The 23,196-nt window shown below is 42.0% G+C and overlaps 1 protein-coding gene across 1 annotated transcript in view; it reads right to left on the bottom strand.

The window, feature by feature from the left end:
• kmt2e (lysine (K)-specific methyltransferase 2E) overlaps window positions 1-23,196 on the bottom strand; it is a 42,913-nt gene that overhangs the window by 16,424 nt on the left and 3,293 nt on the right. Inside the window, 11 exon segments of the mRNA XM_088072658.1 lie at window positions 167-419; window positions 539-648; window positions 895-1,012; window positions 1,205-1,335; window positions 2,625-2,825; window positions 2,925-2,963; window positions 3,067-3,248; window positions 3,727-3,866; window positions 4,022-4,251; window positions 6,019-6,133; window positions 13,236-13,420. Coding sequence (XP_087928784.1) covers window positions 167-419; window positions 539-648; window positions 895-1,012; window positions 1,205-1,335; window positions 2,625-2,825; window positions 2,925-2,963; window positions 3,067-3,248; window positions 3,727-3,866; window positions 4,022-4,251; window positions 6,019-6,133; window positions 13,236-13,306 — 1,590 coding nt within the window. The 5' untranslated portion in view covers window positions 13,307-13,420.

The following is a 23,196-nucleotide window of genomic DNA, read 5'->3' as shown; positions in this document are numbered from 1 at the left end:
ACAGAACATTTCACAAAAGATCAAACAAAACAGCATGCATGGAGCACAAGGGTAAATGAGTACTGACAAAAATTATGCTAAAGTGGACAAAGTTTAAATGTGAAAAAAATAAGGGTTAAAAAGGGTGAAAGTGGGTGCATTTATGTTCATAAAAGTGTAATCTTGCCTGGTTGTTGGAGATGGAGAGGCGGAGAGGAGACAGTTTCCTCTGTTTGCCGTCGCCTACACTCTTGCTCTTGCCGTCGCCATCCAAACCCATGTTCTGGTTCTGGCCCTGGTCATCTCGAACCGTCTCCTTGTCCTTGCGACTCCCTCTGCGCCGGCCTCCGGAGCCCAGGTTCTCGGTGGGTTCTAGGTTGTGCTTGAGCACCGGGCACTCCTGGTTCCCCTTCACACAGGCACAGTCCACCTTGTATTTACTGCAAAAACAGCAAGATACACAAAAGAAGAGGGGGCAGGCAAAATACGATGTTAGAAGGCGAGAGGATGTTGCCTTGCAAATCTGTTTCTGTTTTAAGTTTTTTTCCTAATAACTCACCAGCTGCCATAGTCATAATCAAAACCGATGGTGATCTCTGTGCCTTTAGTGATTGGCCTCAACGAGTAGATGTATAAATGCAGCATGCCGTCCTCGATGACATGCCGCACCTGAGGGAGACAGAGCAAAACACCATAAGCCACTGACACAATGATAATAGCATAACAATGCAAGTGCACCCTTTCGAAGAGCAATGAACTTGTAACTCTTGAGAATATTCAGACGTTCACACAAACAAATAATGTATTTCAAAAAACAAACTAAGAAATTAACACTTGTTAACATATAAAGTGTATATAAATTGTAGTACCTTTATATGAGTAGCCCATAATTACATTCAGCTGATGTTTACTTACTTCAGAATTCGGGGTGCAGGAGCGACGGATGAAGCGTGCCTCGTTGCCAAAGCTGCGAGCATCCACACACATCTCCAGTCCGTCAAATTTAGAATAAAATAACACAAATGGATATGGCCTATGGAGGGAAAAGCGTGTTAAGAATACACGTTAAAAACAACTGCAATGTAATGAACTGCTCTGCACAACTAAAGGCCCCAGCGCTCTTAATAATGTTTGACCTGCATGAAAAATGCAGCAATATTCAATTTGCATTCAAAAGAAACTGCTCCGAGAATAAACCCTTTTCATAAATGAGTAGCATCCTGACCTCTTGAAGAAGTATCCGTTGGCCTCAAACTGCTGTCGAAGCATGAACTTTCCCCTGTACTCAATGATGAGGGAGTCTGGGGCCAAGTCTCGCACCGCCTTGAGGATCTTCTTGTTCTTCTGAACTTGACTCTGGAAGAGAGAGACAGGCGTGAGTGCAATTAAGAAACAGGCTATACATTTAATTTGAAAGGAGAACTACTACGCCTTTGCTAATTTTCTGTCATCTATATATAAAGTTACAATGTTGGATGTTCATATTAAACAGGGCCACAGTTTCAAATAATGACATGTGAGCAAAAACCCCAGGCAGACAGCCCTGAATACTCTGAAAGTAGAAAAAAAACAAACAAACTGACTGATCACATTCTCGCTAAAACATGTCTGGTTGTGTTTAGAAGCTTCTCTTGGTGATCTTAAAGGGAGAAAATGCTGCTAAAAAGTAATTTTCTGATTTCAAATACACTGCAACATGTAGCGTCATGCCACTGTCAGAAAATCCAGGGTTCCAACACATTTTTATCAATGAATTTTCAAAACCTTTCCTTAAGTTTTCTATTTTTGTTTCATCCCATTTCAATGACGTTAAGTAGTTGAAAATTTAAATGCCTATGACCACACACTTCCCAGGTGCTTGCAAATGAGCTATTTGCTCGCGCTTGCTATCCTTACTCGCAAGTTAAACATTCCTGCTGCCAACTCGCTGCATATGCCAATAGACCAGACCAGCACACATACAGGTACTCTGCAAAATATCAAGGCCAAACCTCTTTTTAGGGGATAGAAAAAGATCCCATCACACATCACAGCAAGAGATTTTGTCGTATTTTGTAAAAAGGTAAACATGCTTTTCAGTATTTTGTGAATGTAATCTAAACAAAAGCCAAAACAATGCATGCTTTTCAATCCCATTCATTTAAAACTGTTTCCAGGCCTGGAAACTAGTTTTTATAATATGACTTTAAAAGGACTGTCATGACTGAGGGAACCCTAGAAATCTGAAATCTTGGTTTCAGATGTAATTTTTTCCCTAATTTCAGATTATATTGTTGCTGCAACATGTGCAGTTGTTTTTTTATGTTTTGATTTTGTTTTTTACGGTAAAAAGTGATGCTACATTCAATTGCAGTCGTTCCCCGCCTGCAATGATGTTGCAAAAGACCGGGAAATGCTACACAGCAGACTGGGATTTTTTTTTAACAGTGGCACTTAAAGAAGAGAGGCACTAAAACGTAGCATATCAGACAGGTGTTCTAGTACAGACAGCATGATGAAAATAAAGTGTTTTGTCAACATGAGAGCATGCAAACATGTTTTAGCAGAAACCCAAAATACAAGTTTGAACCTGAGAATTAGCACATGTCCCCTACAAGGGTTTTGTTATCTGATTTTACTATACAGACTGTAAACACGTTTCTAACCTCCACAGGCGGTTTGAAAGAGGCGGGGTGCGTGTTGTAAGCCAGGCTCTTGCCGTCGCCTTGCTCCTTAACACGCAACAGGACCTGGACGTCCTCACTGTACTGATTGCTGCTGGCCTCCTCGTAACGCTCCATCCACGTCTTGATCTTGTTCTCCCACAGAGACGGGTGCTCTGTCGGCTCCTGCTCTGGAGCTGCACCCTGAGAAAATTAAAAATAGAAAACACACAGTTGGTACATCAAGTTTTGACAGAAGACAGGACTCCGAGCAAAGCGGCTGAATGTATTCTGAGTGTTTACTTTTACTCTGGAGGATTTTCTGGACCCCTCCCGGAAGGCCTGCCAGAAAAGAAAAGACATAAAAAAATGTATGTTAATTGAAGCATATTACAGAAAATGTGCTTTGACTGGGTTGATTTCAAATCAATTAGTCAAACCTGACCTTCTTAGCCCGGGCAGAGGATGCTGGAGGCTCTTTATCACCACTCTTTTTGCGTTTTTTATCAGTTTGCTTATTGCCAAGGCGCCCCGTAGTGAGGGTGATGGTGGTAGGCGTGTGTTGGAAGGTGGAGTACAGCTCTAGCGGCACCTCATCTCCGCTCTCTGTAGCACTGGTGTCCCCATCTACATAAGCAAGCATATCTTCATCAGTAAAGAGGAATGGTGAATAAAGCTATACAAAAAGCTACAGCTGCTGGAAGGAAAAATAAAGAACTAGCCAAGTTAAAATAATAAAATATGAGGTATGTTACAGCACAGATAAAGGAGTTTGCGTCTTGCCCAGCAGGTGTCAGTGTGTCCCAGGCTCAGGCTGAGTGACTGACCTGCAGGGGGAGGAGGCTGCACCCTGACATGCCTACAACCTGCTGGGTTCACTATCAATCTGGCCACTTACTGCAGCAGGGCGGCCAGTAAAAGCAGAACTACACAAGCTTGCATAAAAAAAAACCTTCTAACACCTAAGAACTTGCGGTGAGATAAGCAGCTCTCAAAATAACAACCCACTCTCTGTATTATGTCCGACTTCGTATCAATATATTTTAACTGCTGATTTTCAAAGGCAAACAAAAAGAGAGTGAAGACTGTGGCCAGCCTTGCTTACCAGACAAACATTCTCGTTTCCTGGTCTGCAGCAGGATGGCCCTCTCTCGATCCAGGTGGCGTGGTTGGCAGCGTTCACACAGGTAAGTCTCAGGAATGTTCTGCCTGTCGATGCCCATGCAGTCTATATGCTGCCAGGCACTAAAAAAACCACAGCAGAATTTTTTTTTTTAGCTTTTTTGCAATCACGCTTTGAAGTTAAATGTTAATGACAACTTTGCTGCACAAGAGGAACATACATCTGATGAATCGACTCATTCTGAAAAAGATCTGGTAAACACTGATGTGGTGCTCACCTGCACTTGTCACAGCAGATCATGTAGCCGTCATCGTGTGTGAAGCCACAGATGCAGCGGGTGATGTCAGCCCCGTAGCTGCCATCCTCTGAGGTGCTGAGCGTGGTGCCCCTGGACGCTTCGTCCTGGCCCCCTGGAACAAACAACCCCCCCTCTCCTTGTCGGATCAACATGGAGGGGGGAGGGGAGGCCGGTGGTGTGGGTGGGGGCCGCGCCCCATAGTTATGATCCTGAGAGAAGGATGGAAGACAGGGGAGTCATGTGGTGTAGGTAAATGACAGTTTAGTTAGTGTAGTGGTGATTCACAAAACAAAAGCAGCAAAATGTGTAGTGTGGATCCCTTTGACAGAACAAGGACCAGCTGAGCAAAATTTTAAATCCTGGTGTTCAAAATAATGTAGACCACTGATCACACGGTATAAAGAAAAGGAAAACAATTTTCTTCCTGCAACTGCTGATTATTTTCCTTATGAATTACTCTGACAACTGAAAAAAATGCCCCCTCAAATTTCCTAAAACCCAAAGTTGATGTCATCAAATGTCTTGTTTAGTCAAAACAAAGGAATATATTTCCAGTGGATGCATGTGGTGTGGGAATAATCATTACAATGAGTTCCCGAATGGGAAAATTCCTGTGATGTCCACACAATGCAAAACAACAACTTGTAAAGTCTGCAAAAATGTTGGTACACAACTTGCCGCTTTGACAGCATAAGCCACCTCCCTGTGTTAAAGGTATGATTGCGGAGGTTATAAAAGCGCCAAATCTTGAGCCAGCCGGACGAGATAGATGTGACGTTTTGAAATCATGTTATGTGGGCCACCCACTACTGTGAAAAAAACAGCTAGCAGGAGTTAGAAGCTAACTCAAAGAAGACAAACAGCAACCGAAAATGTCTGCAAGTTGTCCAGATTGAGTTGAGGAAGGACGAGATCAACCACAAAACAGACTGTAAATGATTGTAATTGTGATGTTAGTGCCATAATAGTATTATTATTATTATTATTATTATTATTATTAAGAAAGCGCTGCTGACAGGTATGTTGTGTGTCACACTTGAGGCCAATGTTGCTGTGTTACACGTCCTGTCTGTCACATGTCTTTGTCTTCCAGACCACAGACATGCCATCTTAAATCACACTGTGGCAGCATTATCCTGGCATTGTTTGGGCTCTGTATAAAAAAGCAAAGGCATAATAAAGGCCTTTGATGCCAAATTTTCTGTAAAAAGGACTTAAAATGCAGAAACACGAAAGACAGCAAGAAATTTGTGGTTGATGGAAAGAATTTTTTTTGTTCACATGTAATTTGTAATTCGGTATTAGGCTGTGACCTTGTCCACAAAGAGTGACTTAGATTAGTTTAAAATGTTATTAGCATTAACCCTGACAGCAAGTCAGGTATTGCAATACTTTAGTGGTTAAAAACTGGAAAAGCTCATCAGCGTAAGCAATAAAATACAACACATCTTTGTAGCATCCATGATATTTTCACATTACCACTTAAAAGCTCATGAACACATCAATGTTGAAAGAATGACTTCAAAACTTCAGAAATGGGACCAAAAGTAACAAATTCTCACATTTTAGAAGCTCATACCATCAAATGTGTTGCATGTTTCCTTAAAAAAAAATACTTTTTAGATTAACAGATTAGCAAAATAGATGCAGATTAAATTTCTGGCAATCAACTTTTCAACAATTTTAAAAGCATAATAACTCTAAGGAGCATCATGACCATACAATTCCAGAGGATAACGCATAAAAGCATTACTATATTTCCAAAGTGATCCTTGATGAAAACAAACAAGCACTGCAAGTCTAATTTCCTACATCACATTAAGATTAAGGAACCCGGTTCATTACAGCTCAATGTTCTATGTCGGCCTAAACAGGGACCAGACATGTCGCACTCAATGATTAACACAGAGGGAGGGCTCAAGGTGTGCATGTTATTTGTAACAAGCTGAGAAAGGAAGAACAGTGTGTGTACTCACAGCGTAGGGCAGGCCAATGTAACTGTGGGAATGGTGCGAACTGCTGCTGTAGATCTGGTGTGGGTAGCTGGACTTTTCCACCACCACAGGGCTGGCCTCCACCGATTCTGGTCTGCTGAGCAGCAACACAAACAAAGAGCACACATTACTGTACACTGAAAAACTCTGATAACAAGGTTACACAGAGTAATTGTTTCCCCTCGAACACTGTGAGGAAGTGTGCGTGCGTCAGTATGCTGAGCAGGGAAGCAGGGTCGCTACTGCCGGTGACAGAAGAAGAGAGGTAAGAATATTGATGCGTGCTAAAGGCAGTAACACTTTCAGGGGGGCCTGGGGCAGTAGGTCACTGCACACCCAACAGGGGAGAGTATTTCCATTTTATGCTACTTTATATTTCTACTGCACTCTATTTCGGGGGTAAATGTTGTACTTTTAAATTTCAAATCAGTGTTTTTAAAATGAGAGTAGGTGAATATTTTTTAAAAATGTTAATTTAGCTACTGTAAACTATCACCTGCTGCAACACAATCAAGTTCACATTTGCTGATTGTGTGCGTCAAAAACAAAAATGTTTTGCACTGGTCAAAGGGTCCTCAACTGAAACAATATTCTTAAGTTGGTACATTACTAAAAAAAAAAGTTTGAGAGTTAGTCAGTGATAGTTACAAGATACTGTAAGACAAATAAACTTTAAAGATGCTTACAAATGACCACATATTACAGATTAAACCTGTTATTTAAAGACCTTACAACAAGCAGCACGTAAATTTCAATTTTAAGAGGTTTAATTATCTGGCTTGTAGCCTTCTTCCCTTGTATTTTTAAAAGGAAATCAAGCCAATTTGCTCCAGTTTCAAAGGGTTTAGTCATTTAAAGACTTTTTAAGGACTTGCATACACCCTGTTTTGACACTGTAAATACATTTTACTGATAATACTTCTACTAAAAAGGATCTCAGTACGTCTTCCACGACCGACAGCGCCTGCTGTCATGCCACCTCATTAGCCTGAGAACTAGACTAATAATAATAATAATATCTGTCAAATTACATGACGTTTGTTTTCTCTAATCCACACCTACAAGGCAGACAATAATTAGAAACGTGCCGTTTCTCACTCACACAAAACAACAAAACACACAACTTCATATTCACACCAAACCAGTAGATCCACTTTCTGCAGGATCACAATGCAGCTGAGTACAGAGCCTGTTTGGCCGTTTGAGACCAACCCACCCTTATCATGACATGATTAATCTGTTCTTCGGTTGCTGGGGGGGGGTGGCTCTAAGGAAGAGGGAAGTGGAACTGGCAAAAACCAAACACATGAGACAAGACAGCCCAGTGTGAGGAGGAAAAGGAAGAGAGGGAAACATTATAGGACCAGCAAGACTTGCGGTACAAGGAAAGAGTTTGAAGTAAGGTGCGGTAGCAGAGATCCACGTGTTAATGGTCAATGCGGACACATCCCTTGATCTTTTCTTTTCACAGCCTCAGAAATGGCTCCAAGGTCAGAGAAAACCATCAAGGTATACGTGACAGCTGCTGAGTTTCCTTCTCTCTCTCACACACACAACACTAAAAGTTCACCTCACACCCACTAACTCCATGAGGGCTGACAACTTTCCATGAACAAGGCAAAAAAACATGGAAAAAAGCTCACTAAGCATCCTGGACAGCCTCTCAGGTACACACAGTAAGCTGGGTACAAAAGGCTAAAACACTATGGGGACTGCAAACAGGCCATGCAGCATTTCTGCCCAGGTAAAACTGTAGAACCATATTTTGTAGCTCTTATACAGAAAAACAAGCACAGTGACAAGAATAAGCCCCATGTCAAATTAAAGATCATAATTATGTAGCTGTGAAGTGAAATGCTAAATCCCAAGGTAAAGTGGTGATACGATACCTGCGTGCGCCCTTCGCAGCGCTAACGCTCTTGTTGCATGCCTTAAGAGCAATGTGCAACACTTCCTGTGTGCCTAGCAGCTCAAGTATTCACTGTCGAAGTGAAAACGTAAGTGCATACATGAGGTCTGGAGGCGTGCCCAGGGCAAGGTGTGAGCGTGTATCCATGCATGTTTTTGTGAGTGTGCAACAGTTTAACTGCCACACTGACAAATCTACACTGTTTACAATGCCTGGCTTTAAAGATAAAAACTTGAGAGTTCAGTAGGTCGACTAACTTTCTACCATTAATGATTAACCAGATCAAAGTCTACATTTTATAATATGCGGATTTAAGATCTGATCGAGGCATATATCATTTAATGAAATTTACAGTAGACCCATGCACCTTTTGTTGCTCTGAGGTTAAAGCCGATGACCATTTATTTTTTAATTGTCTAGTTGTAAAATAGTTTTGGTCCGATGTTCACAACTGGCTGTCAGTAATAAGGGATGATATATTGTCATTTAGTCACTTATAGTACTGCGCAAAAGCCTTAGGCCACCCGAAATTTTATAATAGCACAGTTATAATGATCATACGTAGTCTCTTTACTAGATACACCAGAACATGCAGGAAATACCTATACAGTATTAAAATGCTAATATTTGAGAATAAACAACTTAAACAGACTGAAGTTGCAATATTTAGTGTGCTACTTATTTGTTTACCTGCTTGTTTATCCAATTTGTATTTTGTCAATTTTTTATTGTAAAATAAAATCAAATTTCTCCTTTGATTTTCCAAAATATTGCTAGTAATATATTACTGCTAGTTTCTATGTTTTGTATTTGTTTATGTATTCCATAACTTGGTCTATAAATTGTTTTGTATTAAATTAAGTTTCCAAAATAAGTATTATTTAGTGGTTAAAGGAGGAAATTATTCTAAAGTAAATGGGATTTTGTGCTCTTTCAGTTTGACCTACAAGTGAATCAGCGAGGGAGGCGGCGACAGAAAGACATACAAAAGGCAAAACAAGTAAGCCAGCCTGTTCAGTGGGAAGGAAAGAGGTGCATTTGAATGTACATGTGCATAGCTGGAGGGTTTGTATCATTCATGTCTCCACTCCTGGAATGGGGAAAAGGGGGGCCGAGAGCGCACACATAAGTAGGCGGGTTGCAGGCAGTGATGATCACGCTTGAACGTAACCAGCTATGGCTTTGCATTATGAAAAGATGACAAATGAGAGAAATTTTGGAGGATTAAAATAAGGTGTGCAGCTAGGTGTGCAGTATTTATAGCCAAAAGAGTTTGTTATTTTTTTTAACGAGGAACAGATGTCGTTTTAAAATGCGAGCACCTGCTGAGAGCGGGTGAAGAGGCAGAGTGGACGGAGCGCAGAGAATGGAGAGATCAACAGCAGGAGAGAAAAAGAGCAGCACTGAACAGCCAGAGGCAACGCCTTCACTCCTAAAGAGCTCCCACTTGCTGCCATGGCAACACTACGTATTCTGTCAGCGTGTGCGCGCACGCCAGGCTCTTGTGTGTATGTGTCACCACGGACACATACACACATACACACACACACTGCATTAGCCAACAGCTGGTCACGCTGCTGCAGACTTCAGGGGGATGTGGAAGGGGACGTGACGCTGTTTTTCGTTGGTGAGTAACCAGCCCCGCTATCCCAGAACTTGGCTGGTGCCCTCACGATTCTCCGAAGAGCCGTGTGTGTGTGTGTCCATAGATATAGAAACATAGATGCCTCATTGGCCGCTGGATCATACGTCAACAACACCGCCATATTGGAGAGTGCAAACGGGAGCTGCGGATTTTCTTGATAACATTTATATTTCTCAACCGACTGCAATGAGATATTTTTATATCCATGGGGTTATATTCTATGTGTAGCAGAGAAAAAAGTTTTGTCTCTAGTTTAGAATTTCATTATTTAGGCTATAATTGATACTGGATGCTGAAAAAAGGAGTGTGTGTCAGGCTTAAAAGAACTGATAATCTTTTATTATTAATTTATTATAAAAATGCATTTATTATTAATAATTAATTATAAAAACTCATGTCTGGTCAGCAAAGATTTGGCTTTTTTCCGAGTTGAATACTTGTAGGACATCCCTATATGATATACTTTACTATGGAGGTCAACAACTTATAAACAACTCTAAAATGAGCTGTGGTGAAGCTACTATATTCTGTTATGATCACAGAGTTGATTTTGAACTTGTTAGTTTGCTAGTTCAAAAGTTGTCTACTTCCACATTAAATTATATTCTATGGGGACGTCTTTAAAAGTATTTAGCCAAGGACAGAAAACCAAATGTGAGTTTTACAATTTCTTATGACAATTAATTATATTTCACCAGGAGACATTAAGTAATTCAGTTTATAACATGGACTGTATAATAAAGACAGACAACATAACAGCTCCCAAAAACTGAAGCCAAAAGATCTTGATCGCCCCCTGGTGGCTGGCTGCAGTATAGGTCATAAAGCCCGCCCCCTCCACGGTAGCGAATGGGACATGACAAACTAAAAACTCGGCAAATAAATTTTTCCCAAAGATGGTTTCTCTACTTTAAGGTAATTCCCATCGCCCTGTTTGTTCAAGTATTTGTTTTTATGATAAGTTTGGTTTTCATGAGTTATTTGATGCTATAAAAAGGGCATTTGACAGCCTGATTGACAGTTGTGTGTGCCAATCTGTGTGCTCACACTCAATAGCGCTGCTCGTGATTGGTCGGATAGGTGTTTGGGTGGGAGCTTGCTACTGCAAGACTCCCAATTACGTCATCAGTCCAAGACGGCAGCAGCTCTATCTAGGATATTTTGGCTTCACCTGCGCATAGCTGGGATAAGCAGGGACATGTTTTATACAATACACTCTTCTACTAAGCGTCGAGCAGTGATTATAACCTAAATATCAGGATTCTGATTGACTAGAGACAAAACTTATTTTCCTACTACACATAGATCATGAACTCATGAATGTAAAAACGACTCATTGCAATTGGTTGAGAAATATAAACGCTATCGTGCATATTATCCAGGAAAAACACAGCTTCTCTGTTTACAGGCCGGTCTTGCACTGTCCAATATGGTGGCTCCGTTGACGTGTCATAGCAACGGGCTGACAGTCAATGCCACGTCTATGTATATGTCCCTCTGGTCTGGACGGGACCTGCGCAGCAGCAGGTGGAAGCCCCTTTCAAGCTTGTTATCTGCTTTTGTATAAAGCTGCAGCAGGCGATCGGACGCAGAGCTCGGACGGACAAAGAGTGAGAGAGTCAAGGCGAGGGGCTTACTCCTGCCCCCGGTGGCAGCAGCAGCTCTGTGGAGCCGAGGAGGGGAGGAGGGATGGGGGTACGCAGTGGGACTGTTTAAGACGCCATGTCTATGTGAAGACCACCTGTCACTCAGGCCAGTGACCATGGCAACGGGCCCTGCGCAGTGCAGAGGGGAGGGAGGGGGACAGATACCATGGCAACACAAGCTGTCACGGCAACCGCTCTGATGAAGGCCGAGGGGAGGGCTCTATCTCTCTTTCTCTCTCGCTCGCTCGCTGTCTCTCTCTTTTAAAGAGACAGGAGCCCCCATAAGTTGATGACGTGTGTTATTCTTTAGTCATATGAGAACCTCTTGCTTCATTTATTTGACCAGAAAATACCACGGCAATGTCCTTGACGAGACTACGGGAAACGGAGAGGAGGGGCGGTCGGAGGCTTGTTGCCATGGCTCCATGGCTCCATGCACCATTTCTGGTTTACTCACTGGTGCGGTGTACACATGTGCAAACATCGAGTTACAGCATTAGTAAAGGATCAGGGAAAATTACGGTGTGTACGCTTCACACGGCAAGTGTTATAAACATCTACATTCTAGGCGCGCTGCCAGTTTCATATGGGCAGATGTACTTAGTAGCTGAATGTCTATGTGATGAGCAATGGTTGAGTGCAAGTATAATCAATGGCAAGAATGAACTATCCATTAGGGCAGACACGAGAGGAGGCATGCATCAATGAACAGCAACCTCTTTTCCCATTAAAAGTAAATGTTAGAGGAGATCTATGTGGAAAGAGAGGACTGAATCAAGCTGTAGAGCTAAGAAAAAGATGACAGAGGGCAGAGCAAGTCCTATTACATCAAATGCACGTGTGCAGCATAGGGCTGGGCGATAGAACGATAACTATCTCAATGTCATTTTCCTCGATAGCAATATAATAAATGTTTGACAAATCCTCGATATAATTAAACCATCCATACACCCATAGAGGAGGGCAATAATGCGCCTTAACCTTAAACGCCAGTAACAACCTGCGATAAACCAGAAGAAGACAGAGCAGACCGGCCACTAATGCATATGGCAATGTTTTAACATTACATCAATTTCGAGTATGATTTCTTTGACTATGGGTAACGTCACACTGTGACTAAGTAAGCCATCTAATGTTAGCTACAGTTGGTGTAAAGTTCACTCATTTATGGTAGTGGTATATTAGCAAGTCAACATGACTGACTAACTAGCTATTTTATATAATGGTATTACAATACTTAACTAAAGATGATGTGAATAAAACTTTCATATTTTAACAAGTCTGTAAACATGATTTCTGTCTCAGTCGCGTCAGAAAGGCTTTGCGTCCCTACTTCACAATGTCCTGAAAGTCTGTCTTTGGTTATTGTTGTTATTTAAGAAAGAGCAGAAATTATAACGTAGGAGTAAAACTTGCACAGAAAGTACTGACCGCAGTTCAGATTTTTGTTCTGTTTCCATTGTCACTGAAACACTTACAAAATGTTTTAAACCGTCTGGCATGCTGCTGACCAGAATTAAGATTTGTATTTTTATTTTTTTAATTAAATATCATTATTTTGATTATAATTGTTTTGAATCTACCTCAGGTTTGAGAAATTTCTGCTGTTTAGCAAATGTTTGTCATGTTCTGACAATCAACAGTTTATGCTAGAATTAACCACATGGTTTCTTCAACTTTCAGTTAGGAGCAAAAGCCGGCCTTTAAACTTTAACGAAATAATGATTAGACTTTTTTTGGTAGATAATTATCGATACTGACCAATATGAAAATTTTGATCATGAATAATGAAATCATGATAACATTGTTAGTCATATCACCCAGCTTTAGAGCAGCAGTACCAAAGAAGAAGAGCAGTTGCAGCGAAACTGCAAATGAACTTTTGACAAACACCAAAGACGGTATGTAAGAATGAATGCACAGAGAATATGAGGAAGTGAGGGGGCATGACGAGGTGTGAACAGTGAAGGCTTGGAGTGTTTGTTGGCGTGTTACTCACTCTGAGCCCGCAGCCATGTCCAGGTATGAGGTGTCTGCTGTGTCCACCCCTACTGGGATGACTATGCTCATGACGTTCTCTGCTGATCAGTTCTTGTCCTACTGAGTCCAGAGAATGGGAGTCCAAAACACTGAGGCATGCCAGCCACAGCAGTCATTGCAGACATCTAAGTGCATCCACAAGGCCTAAACATGGAGAGAACAAAAGAAAATCAGTTTGGGGATAATGATGATCACCTCAGCAACATGTCATTTCTTTCAAGAACAAAAGCACCTTCACAGCTGCAGTATCTTGCAAACCCGAAGTTACAAATCATAGTGAAAACGGGGTATTTCCAGCATATGTTACTGCATGATTCATACTTTCAGAGTTTGTCAGGGAAGTGTGTGACAGGAATTTCCCCTCTGAGAGAGCTAGAGGTTATTGACTGATGAAAAGCAAGAGGACACGGTATTGTGAGGTGAAGCCTGGGCTGTGAACTGCGCTAAAGCGACCTCTGCACACTTAACTGCCAGGAATGCAGGAGGCTGCACTGTAAGAAAGCTCCCACAAAGGGGAGCAAGAGAACACAGAGCAGCAAGCCGCCATGAAAGGAGGGAGGAAAAAAACGCAACAACACACGGAGGCCATTTTTCCCCCTTCGACTGAAGAGGGCTGCTCTATTCTGTGCTCTCACACCCAGTTATCCCAATAAAAGACACACATTTTACTGAGCTTACGTTTTTACCATTGCTAGTGTTGTACAATCAAGCCATCAATAATTAACTACATTAGGCATCAAGCAACGAATAGAAGTGTCCCTTTGGTCCCCAAGTAGGCGTCTGCTTGGACTAATAAATAATACACTACCAGTATTAATGGGAATATTAAGCCGTGTATTTGTGTCTGATGTGAATCCAGACGGGAGCATATGTGTCAGTGTGGCTGCCCCTGATACACAGAGCTCTGTTGATAAGCGGGATTAATGGGAGGGACAGATGCCGAGACAAAATAGGCTGGAGGTCACACCTCCGCCTGCTCATGCACACTGGGGCCAAACAAAAGGCTCAGATCAAGGCTTGGGGTGGAGATGGAAGAGGGGCTGCAAAGCGAGGATGTGTCACGTATCGAGTAGGGACATACTTTGTGAGCAATGACACACAGTTGCACCAAAAACCTGTCTGTGCATGCCTGTGAGGTATCTGCCTGTTCTGGCCAAACCTTGTCCTTTGAGGCGCTCGCGAGAATGCATGTCGAAGCGACGCACATCTCTCTCTAGGAAACTTGTATTTCATTACCAGGTAAGATAGTGTCAACCCTGACAGCAAGCACCCTGTCAAAGAAACTTGTAGTTCACGCAACACCAGATCATGCTGCCACAGACACAAAGAGTATATAAAAACTGATCAAGAGAGAGCCGCTGCCACTCTCTCTCAAATGATGATCAAACAGTAAAACTAGGCAAAGCTGATCTGTTACTGTATTGCATATTTATCACCTAAATGTCTTCACAAGCACAGTATAGCACACTGTTTGGCTTTAACTCAGGAATTTGTGACCAGGAAGTGGACACCACACTGTTTAAGGTAGTGTAAAAACATAGGCTGAAAAACTGAGCTCAACTGTAAAACTAATCAACGCTGAACAAATATGAACCATGATTTTTTTCTGCATTACTTATTTCTCGTCTAAAATGTCTTTAGAGACATATTTTAGTGCACTGTTTGGCAGTTATACCAGAATATGTGAACAGGAAGTGGGTGCCATACTGTTTCCTGTATTGTAGTATGGAATCTGAAAGTACTGAGATGAAACATCAATACCAGCTAGTGTTGTTATATTAAAAAAAAGATTATGTTATATACAACCTTCTAAGTAAAATTTTGTCAGAGCTGAGTTTATAACTGTGTCCCATGTCGCTCATGAGTTTCAATCAAATGCAACACAAGATTCTGTTACTACGTCGCCTAATTGTTCCCTAAAATGTTTTTAGAAACACATTTTAGTGCGTCGTTTAGCTGTAATTAGAGATCGTTGGTACCAGTCAACCACCAGATTGTTGCCTGTGGAAGTCAAAAAGCATACGACATCAGTAGTTGTAGGTTCTCTAATCTTAATTGGAAGCAAAGTCCGATCGCATAGCACCAATTTCAAAAGTATTTGTGTCTTTTTGTACTGCACGGACAGTCTAGTTTTACATCTTTCCAGCGGTGAAATACTTCTTTAAATAGGATAAACAGCCGTGGGAGTAATTTCAGGTACTAATTCACCCAAATGCAGTATCTAAGCCAGCAGGACTAGTGAGATGCTCACAGACATGACAGCTGTCGGCCCCAGGCCTAATTAATAGCAGGAAGAAGACCCCTGCGTGTCTGAGTGTGAGCCAAGGCCACTGATGGGATCACCCTCCAAATTCTCTCCTGTCCTGTGTGCAGTGACTGGGTTAAACAACAGTAGGACTCTATCACTGTCAACGGCATTTTGTGATGGAGCCCCAACACTTTCTTTCAACAAGGAGAGGCCAGTTTGCCAAAAACACTGAAATGACAGACCCCCCCTCCTTTGTATGATCAGAGAGGCCCAGTATGTTTCTGCACTTTCGTCCCAAGCAGCCTGTTTGTTCCCTCATCCACTCCATTTGCCTCCAGTTCATCCAGGGAATCCTGCTGTCACAACTAAGGAATGCGCACGCACACACACACACACACACACACACACACACACACACACACACACACACACACACACACACACACACACACACACACACACACACACAAGCTCACGTTCACCCCCCTTCCTCACACACACAAACAGATAACCCCTCGGCCTGTCCTTTCTAACATTCCTCTTCATAAGGAAGAGCCACAAACATACCAGGGTTTCCTACAGCTTAAGGCAAGCTTGTTTTGAGTTTAATGCCACTTTTACAATAACCAAAACTGAGGAAAATTAAATGTGAACCAACATCAAATACTTTTTACCCTAATGTAAAACTAGATCAAGTCAAAAAGTTGATTTAAAACTTTTTAGAATGGAACAGGTGGAAAACAATGAAATTATATCATAAAAGTATCACTTCCTTGATACGCTTGTGATACACTTGTGATAACGCTTGTGACGGATGTTGTGAATGTGTTTTTTTGTTTTTCTGTCCTTCTATGCTTGACCTTAAATTCAGTAAATTATTTTTAAAAAACAGACCAATTATTTTGAGATTTTTTGATGCAATGTCAGAAAAAATGGTTCATAATATCCTACTACCCATGTCTGAGCATTTTAAGACTTTTGTGAGTGATTTCAGACATTTTAATACCAATTAATAATTTATAGATGAATGAATTTGATGCCTTTTTAAGGTTCTGCAGGAACCCTGACATACTGCGCTGCAGCCAGACACAGAGTCAAGACCCACAAAAGGCGGCTGGAAAAAAGAAAAACAAGTACAGTACAGCAGCATTCCTGACTAAATCTGAGCTGCGCTGTGACTGCCTCTGCCTGCTCCTCCTACTTCCTCTAGAAGCGCTGTCCATAACGGCGAAGAAACGCAGCCAAAGAAAGGAAAAGAAAGAAAAAAAATACACCCCCCCCCCCTCGTGTGCACAGTCACCCCGCCCAGCCGGATTTCTCTCCCCCCTCTGTGCATTTCCTAAATAAACCTGAGACAGTAACGCAGAGCGAAGGGGAAGGGGAGTGTCGCAGTTCCTAATTACAAGAAGGAGCTCGGGAGAGACCATTTAAAGCCACCTTTGGCCAAATCCACTGCTGTTATGGAAACACACAAGAGGAGCGAGGGGTGGGGAAAATGGGGAACATGCACAGGGGAGGGTGAGTAGAAGAGGTACACAGAAAGACATGGAGCGAAAGTGGACGGTAGTAAAACCAGCCATGGGATGGAAGCGGTTTGCAGTGCCTCTCTCTAAAGCCGTTTCCATGCGCTGTAGGGAGCTTTAGAAATCATCCACAGCCCCTCCATTTTCAGAGGGCAGCGGGGTGGGGGAGGTGTACACGGGGTCTGTCTGACAGTGACGCTACACAGCTGAGACCTGGGTGGACTCTGGGTGGCAGCACATAGCGTAACCCAGTCTCTCCTCCTTCCCCTCCCTCCCTCGGCGAGGGGACACAGTCACGTCATTGTGTAGGGAATAACTATCCTTTTAAGACAGAACCGCACTGAAGTCAGCGAGGGAAAACCCACACCGCCACGCTCAAAAACCACGCCGCTGCAGACAACAGCTTTCCTCTCTCCTCGGCTTATTACCACCGCTCTGTTTTCATTCTTGTTTTCACAGCCAAGTCTCGGCAGATTATGTTTTCCGATAAGTAGGAGGAGCAACAGAAAAAATGAGGGATTCCAACTAAATCCCACAACCCCCCCCCTTTTTTTTGCCAAGCTGATGTGACTTCACACCGTCCTTGTAGCTGGCTTGCAATGACTCAGCTCATAAACAAACGGATAAAAGTCATACAAATACAGTCATGTACATAGGAAGCATGACCCAGATGGAATGTAGGCCTCTTTTTTCACCAGTGCCCACAGTGGGACACATTGCATCTGCCATGTCCTTCATAAATCAGCATGTGCCCGACCCGAAGCTGCCAGCGCTCCCTCTGCACTCGAGCAACTGAAGGTGAAGTCATACATCAATACAGCAGGGAATATGGATGTGAAAGCAATTTTCGTGGCCACAATAGGAACTCTGTTGTTGTGGGTGCAAGCCAATACCCCAGCTAAAGATCAGTCCATTTCGGAGTCACATGATGAGGAGGCAGCAGTGTTGCAGTGCTCATGTCCAGTAACTAGCAACCAGTAAACAATAAAGGGCTGGGAGTGCAGAGGGCTGATGACGAAAAAAGGAGGAAAATTTAAGAGGTTTCAGGGCAACTTAAAAGTGCATCACTGTTCATGTCGCCTCGCTGTCCTGTATAAAAGGCCTGATTTAAGAAGGGGGGGACAGAGTTGTCTCACCTTTGAGCAAGCAACAGAGGTAATAACAGCCACGAATCAAGGTCAGTGTAAAAGAGACAGCCAACAGGATGGGATCATGGGCCTGTGCTGGGCACTTTTTTAACTACTTTATTTTTTTTTTTTTTGTTATTTATTTTTAGGATTGCTTTCACTGACAGTGAGGGTGTTTTTAGCATTTATTGTTGTTTTATATTTTTATATTTTACATGTGAGATCCCTGAGACACGCTCCTTCATTCTGATCTGCATGTAAATCTGTAGTGAAACAACAACAAAACTTACATGTAATTGTAAGTGAAACTGAATGGTGTGTTATGCATGCAACCGACTGGGAGGAGATTTGACAAACAGCTAGCAGCAGTTAGCAGGTAAGTCAAAGAAGTGCAGCAGCTTTAAATGTTTGCAAATTTGGAATAAAATGAGATTTGGGAGCTCCTCACCCTCTGACAAGCGGACAAAATCAGCAGCCATATCCAAGGGATGGTAAATTTAAAATTGTTGTTGCCATGTCATGCCATTGTTTGTAAAGCACTTCTGATGCTTATGTTATATGTCCCATTAGAGGCTGACGCTATTGTATTTAACATCACGCCTCTTTTGTGTCCGTTATGGCGGCATGGTATCTAAAAATCACAAACTTGAGCGGCATGATGTCCATTGTTTGTTTCTGTATAAACAAGCAAAGCCGGCATAATAAACAGTCTTCGAAGCGGCCCTATTGTGAGATCTGTGTGTAAAAAAAGGGCCATATAATCCTGATACAGTGTTGCAAGGCCAAAAAGCAAAACAATATCCTCTGTGCTTGGCTTAAACAGCCAAGTTAAAGTCAGTAGGAACTGGATCTGGCAGCAAAGCTGGGGCAGCCCTCCTGTAGTCTGAGTAATGTCTGTTCAGGAGAACCCCCAGGGCACCATCTCTGCATCTCGCTGCCTCTTACAGTGTATCACAGGCAGGCTCTGTGTGGTCAAAGGTGAGCTCCTTTTGCAAATTAGACAGGTCGCATTAAACACACCAATTCACATAAAGCTGCATCTTTATCTGTGTGCATGTGAAGGCCGATATTTTGTCTCTCAGTCCTGGAGAGCTATCCTGAATGTCAGAGCAGGCACATCCGCAGCTGGAAGCTAATTACAGCATTTGGGAATGCAATGTAGCTAGCTAAAAATGTGAGCTATGCATGTGTGTCCAGAGAAAATATAGAGAGGAAACAGGGCAAAACAAGACAGTAAGAGCCACTCAGGTCCTATTACAGCAGTGTTCGAGGATCAATTTCACGCCTGGACCGCAGCACTGTTACATCACCAACATTGATGGCACATCCCCTCTTTATTCTGCCCCATCCTGCCTTGCGCTACCACCCATGAATGCTATTGTAGCGCGGGCACGGCAACAGGAAGGAGGTTAGGGAGGCGTAGTAGGGCTGCAGCCTCAGCAGCCCTAAAGCCACCTGTCAGGGAGGCAGCTTGCTAGTTTAAAGGAGGGATCTGTTACGGCCCAGCTAGCAGCACAAAAACAGGTCACCTGAGCCCCAGCTTCTCCCAGCTGGGAGACCATGTGACCGTGTTGGGCCCCAGAGCCTGGCCGCTTTGTCTCTGGGTCTCTCAGGGCGCCGCACAAGTGAGATCACTGGAGACGGGGCCACAGCTTAACCCCGCATGGAGGAGTGTGTATATTCAGAGACGTACGCCTCATCACACACTGGCGCTACTGTTACAGGGATGAGTTTATTATCTGGAGACAAGGAAGAGCACAATAACAAAGGGAGCTCCTCCGAAGTATAGGAAGAGAAAGCCAAAGAGTCTGTGGCCTTCATCTGCCCTATCAATATATCAATACACTGAGATACATCCTGTGAATCTGCTTGGCTTCTTTATTGTATCTCTCTCTCTGCCACGCACACTGAAAAATTAAAAATTTCTATGTAGGCTGGGCGATAAAACGATAATTATCTCAATATAATTTTCCTCGATAGTGGTGTAATAAATTTTCAATAAATTCTCCATATGATTAAACCACCTATATGCCCACAGAGGAGAGCAGTAATGCACCTTAAATGTCAGTTACCACCCCCCATTAACCAGAAAAAGAAGACAGAGCAGCAGCTGTAGAAGAACCAGCTGACCAGACATCTTTTGCCAGTCACTTAAGCGCATGACAACATTATAACATTTATGACCACAACATTAAAAGTGCAAAAAGTTATTTATAGTCTTGATAGTTTTGACCATGGATAACATTGCACCGTGACTGGATTATCCTCATAACATTAGCTTCAGTATTGTTTTCACATCTAATGCCAATGCCAATAGTAAATTAGCAAGTTATCATGACTGACTGACCGGCTGTTCCATACAAAAATATGACTCAACGTGACTAAAGGTAATTTAAACATGACTTCTGTCTCGGTCACATCAGACGGACTTTCATTGCTACTTCACGACAAAGTCCGTCTTTTGTTATTGTTTTGATTGAGAAACAACAAAAATTATACTGTGGGTGTAAAACTTGTACAGAAAGTACTGACCACAGTTGATTTTTGTTTTGTTTATTTATTCTGATTCCATTGTCACTAAAACACTTACAAAAGTTTTAAACCGCCTGTCCAAAGATTTTTACATGCTGCTGAAAAGAATTACAATTCTGTGATTATTTTTATTATTTTATTTAATAACACTATTTTAATTATAATTGTTTTCAATCTACCTCAGATCTGAGAAATGTTCTGCTGTCCTGAAAATGTTGCCATGTTCTGCCAATAAATAACAATTTTAACCACAATTAACAGTGTGATTTCTTCACCTTTAACTCAGGAGCAAAAATAAGCTGTTAATCTTAAAAGAAGTTATCATTTGACTTTTTTGGTTGATAATTATCAATATCAAGCATGTGAAATTTTCTATTGTGATAACATTTAGGCCATATGAGGCAGCCCTTGTTCTGGCTACTTGATAGTATGTGTGTCTGAGAGTGTGCCATGGGGTTAGGGTTTAGAGGAAAGGTGTGTCATCCGAGACCGCTGCCAGAGTGCCCTGTCCCTATGGCAGAGGGGGAGTGGCAACTCACCTCCCGTCACCATCTCTGTCAACAAAGTGAGCAAACACACACTTTGCTGCACAAGGCAACCAAGCACACATAAGACCAGTCAGGTATTTAACACTTTCAGCTCCAATGTCATGTAGACAGAGGGGAGAAATAAGTCGTGAGTATCGAGATAGACGCCTCTGTTCCTTTGCAACGAAGAAGAAGATGGTTGGGGATTTTGTGTATTGTGTAGCAGGGTCTGATTAAGCACAGTCGGGCCCTCTCACTCATCTAGTAGTAATAAACCCTCCACACAAGAGAAGACCCTTTGGCTCTTACTATTATGTTTGTCTGTTTCACATTGAGTAGTCTGGAGGGGTTTGAGGGCCTGTGTCATCCATTATTCCTTCTACTAACATGTGCTTTAGTCAAACAAACACCTTTACATTTTAAACATCTATTTGTCCGACACTGACAGTCCACACTGTGGTTGACAGCACCACAACTTCCTCCTTCGACAGCTACATAGCTGTTTACAGTCATGTAAATCACATTTATGTTGTTGATGTCTGATGTAAACACATTTGAGGTTCAACACGCTACAGCAACGTTGAAATGTTCCCTTTCTTCCCTCAACTGACATTAAAATTATCAGGAGGAAAAGAGAAAACCTTGGCATTGGTCACGAACAGGCATTTCAGCTGAACAAAGTGCCAAAGTTTGTCCCACAGGGTGACGTAGAGGAAAGGACAGCTGTGCCACACCATCACAGGGCTTTATGAGAGCCCACAGGCTTTTAAACAAGAACGTGGAAACAAGCTTTGATTAAGATGCCTTTGTATTTTCATTTTTCATATGTTGATAATAAATGGTACTATGTTTAAAATGCAATTTTTGGGCATATTTGTAGTCTACAGCATTAATAAACATTCAATTTTAAACTTATCCTATTACAGGGACTGTGCTGAGGCAATATTTAAGATCCGAATCTCATTTGTTCACTGCAATGTTTCTTTTTTACTATTGTGTACTTAAATTATCTGCCTTGCAACCATGGGCTATTATATTACCTCCCCTAACACTAACTGGTACATTCCTTGCATTCTATGATCTCGATAAATATGCCATATTTGTTAAGGTTGGGTCTTGAGCTAAAACAAATTAAATATTCAACTGATTTCTACCTTCAAGTTGTTTTTGACATGCAATACAAGCATCAAATTATACTTCTTAACCAATGTTATAATTCAAAATGTTAATTATTATTCATCATAACTAACCAGCTTACATCCCAATGTGTTTTAATAAAATATTTAGAGCATTTCTATCACACGAAAGGGCATAAATGTAAAAAGGAAATGCAAATAAAAGGTGTAGAAACAAACTACATAATAATAACTTAGGGGGGTTCCTTTTTTTTTGAAAAGGGATGAGGGCGGTGCAAAGCAAGGGGGGCGCTTCAAATAGTTTTTAAGCAATGGGAAGAGAATTTATTTTTTTTCAATTTGGCTCTGGGGAGGGACATTAAGCTTTAAATGGACGTGTCTTGTATTTCTATTTAATATCCTCAGTCAGAACCAAAATCCTGCAAATGGGTTAGAAAGGCATGTTTTCTTCAAACGCAGCCAGAAATTGTGAAACAAGGCTATTCATGGTGGAGGGAGGGTGATGCATTTCCCCCCAGTCACTCAGGGAGGCTCAAGAAAAAATATTTGTAGCTCCAGGGAGGGTCATAATATAAAAAAACAATGATGCCCCATCCCAGCCACCCCTCTACTCCGATAAATTAAGTACAGCCCCTCAGTAAAGGGGATTTCAGGGACATGATAGGAGGTAGAGGAGCAAGTCTACACTATGTTTATTTCCACACAGCTGTGTTTGTGTACTTTTATGAAACCTAACGTTGTCAGATGTATACAAATGTGCTTTTTACTGTTTTGTTGGGGTTTTTTTTGTTTTTTTATAGCACCTGTGTCTAATGTTCTCTCATAAT

Source organism: Plectropomus leopardus, chromosome 22 (genome assembly GCF_026936395.1).
Source record: "Plectropomus leopardus strain MGB_pleo_1.0 chromosome 22, ASM2693639v1, whole genome shotgun sequence".
Classification (NCBI taxonomy): domain Eukaryota; kingdom Metazoa; phylum Chordata; class Actinopteri; order Perciformes; family Serranidae; genus Plectropomus; species Plectropomus leopardus.
Note: the sequence above shows the minus strand (reverse complement) of the source record. Positions and strands in the feature narration are given on the sequence as shown.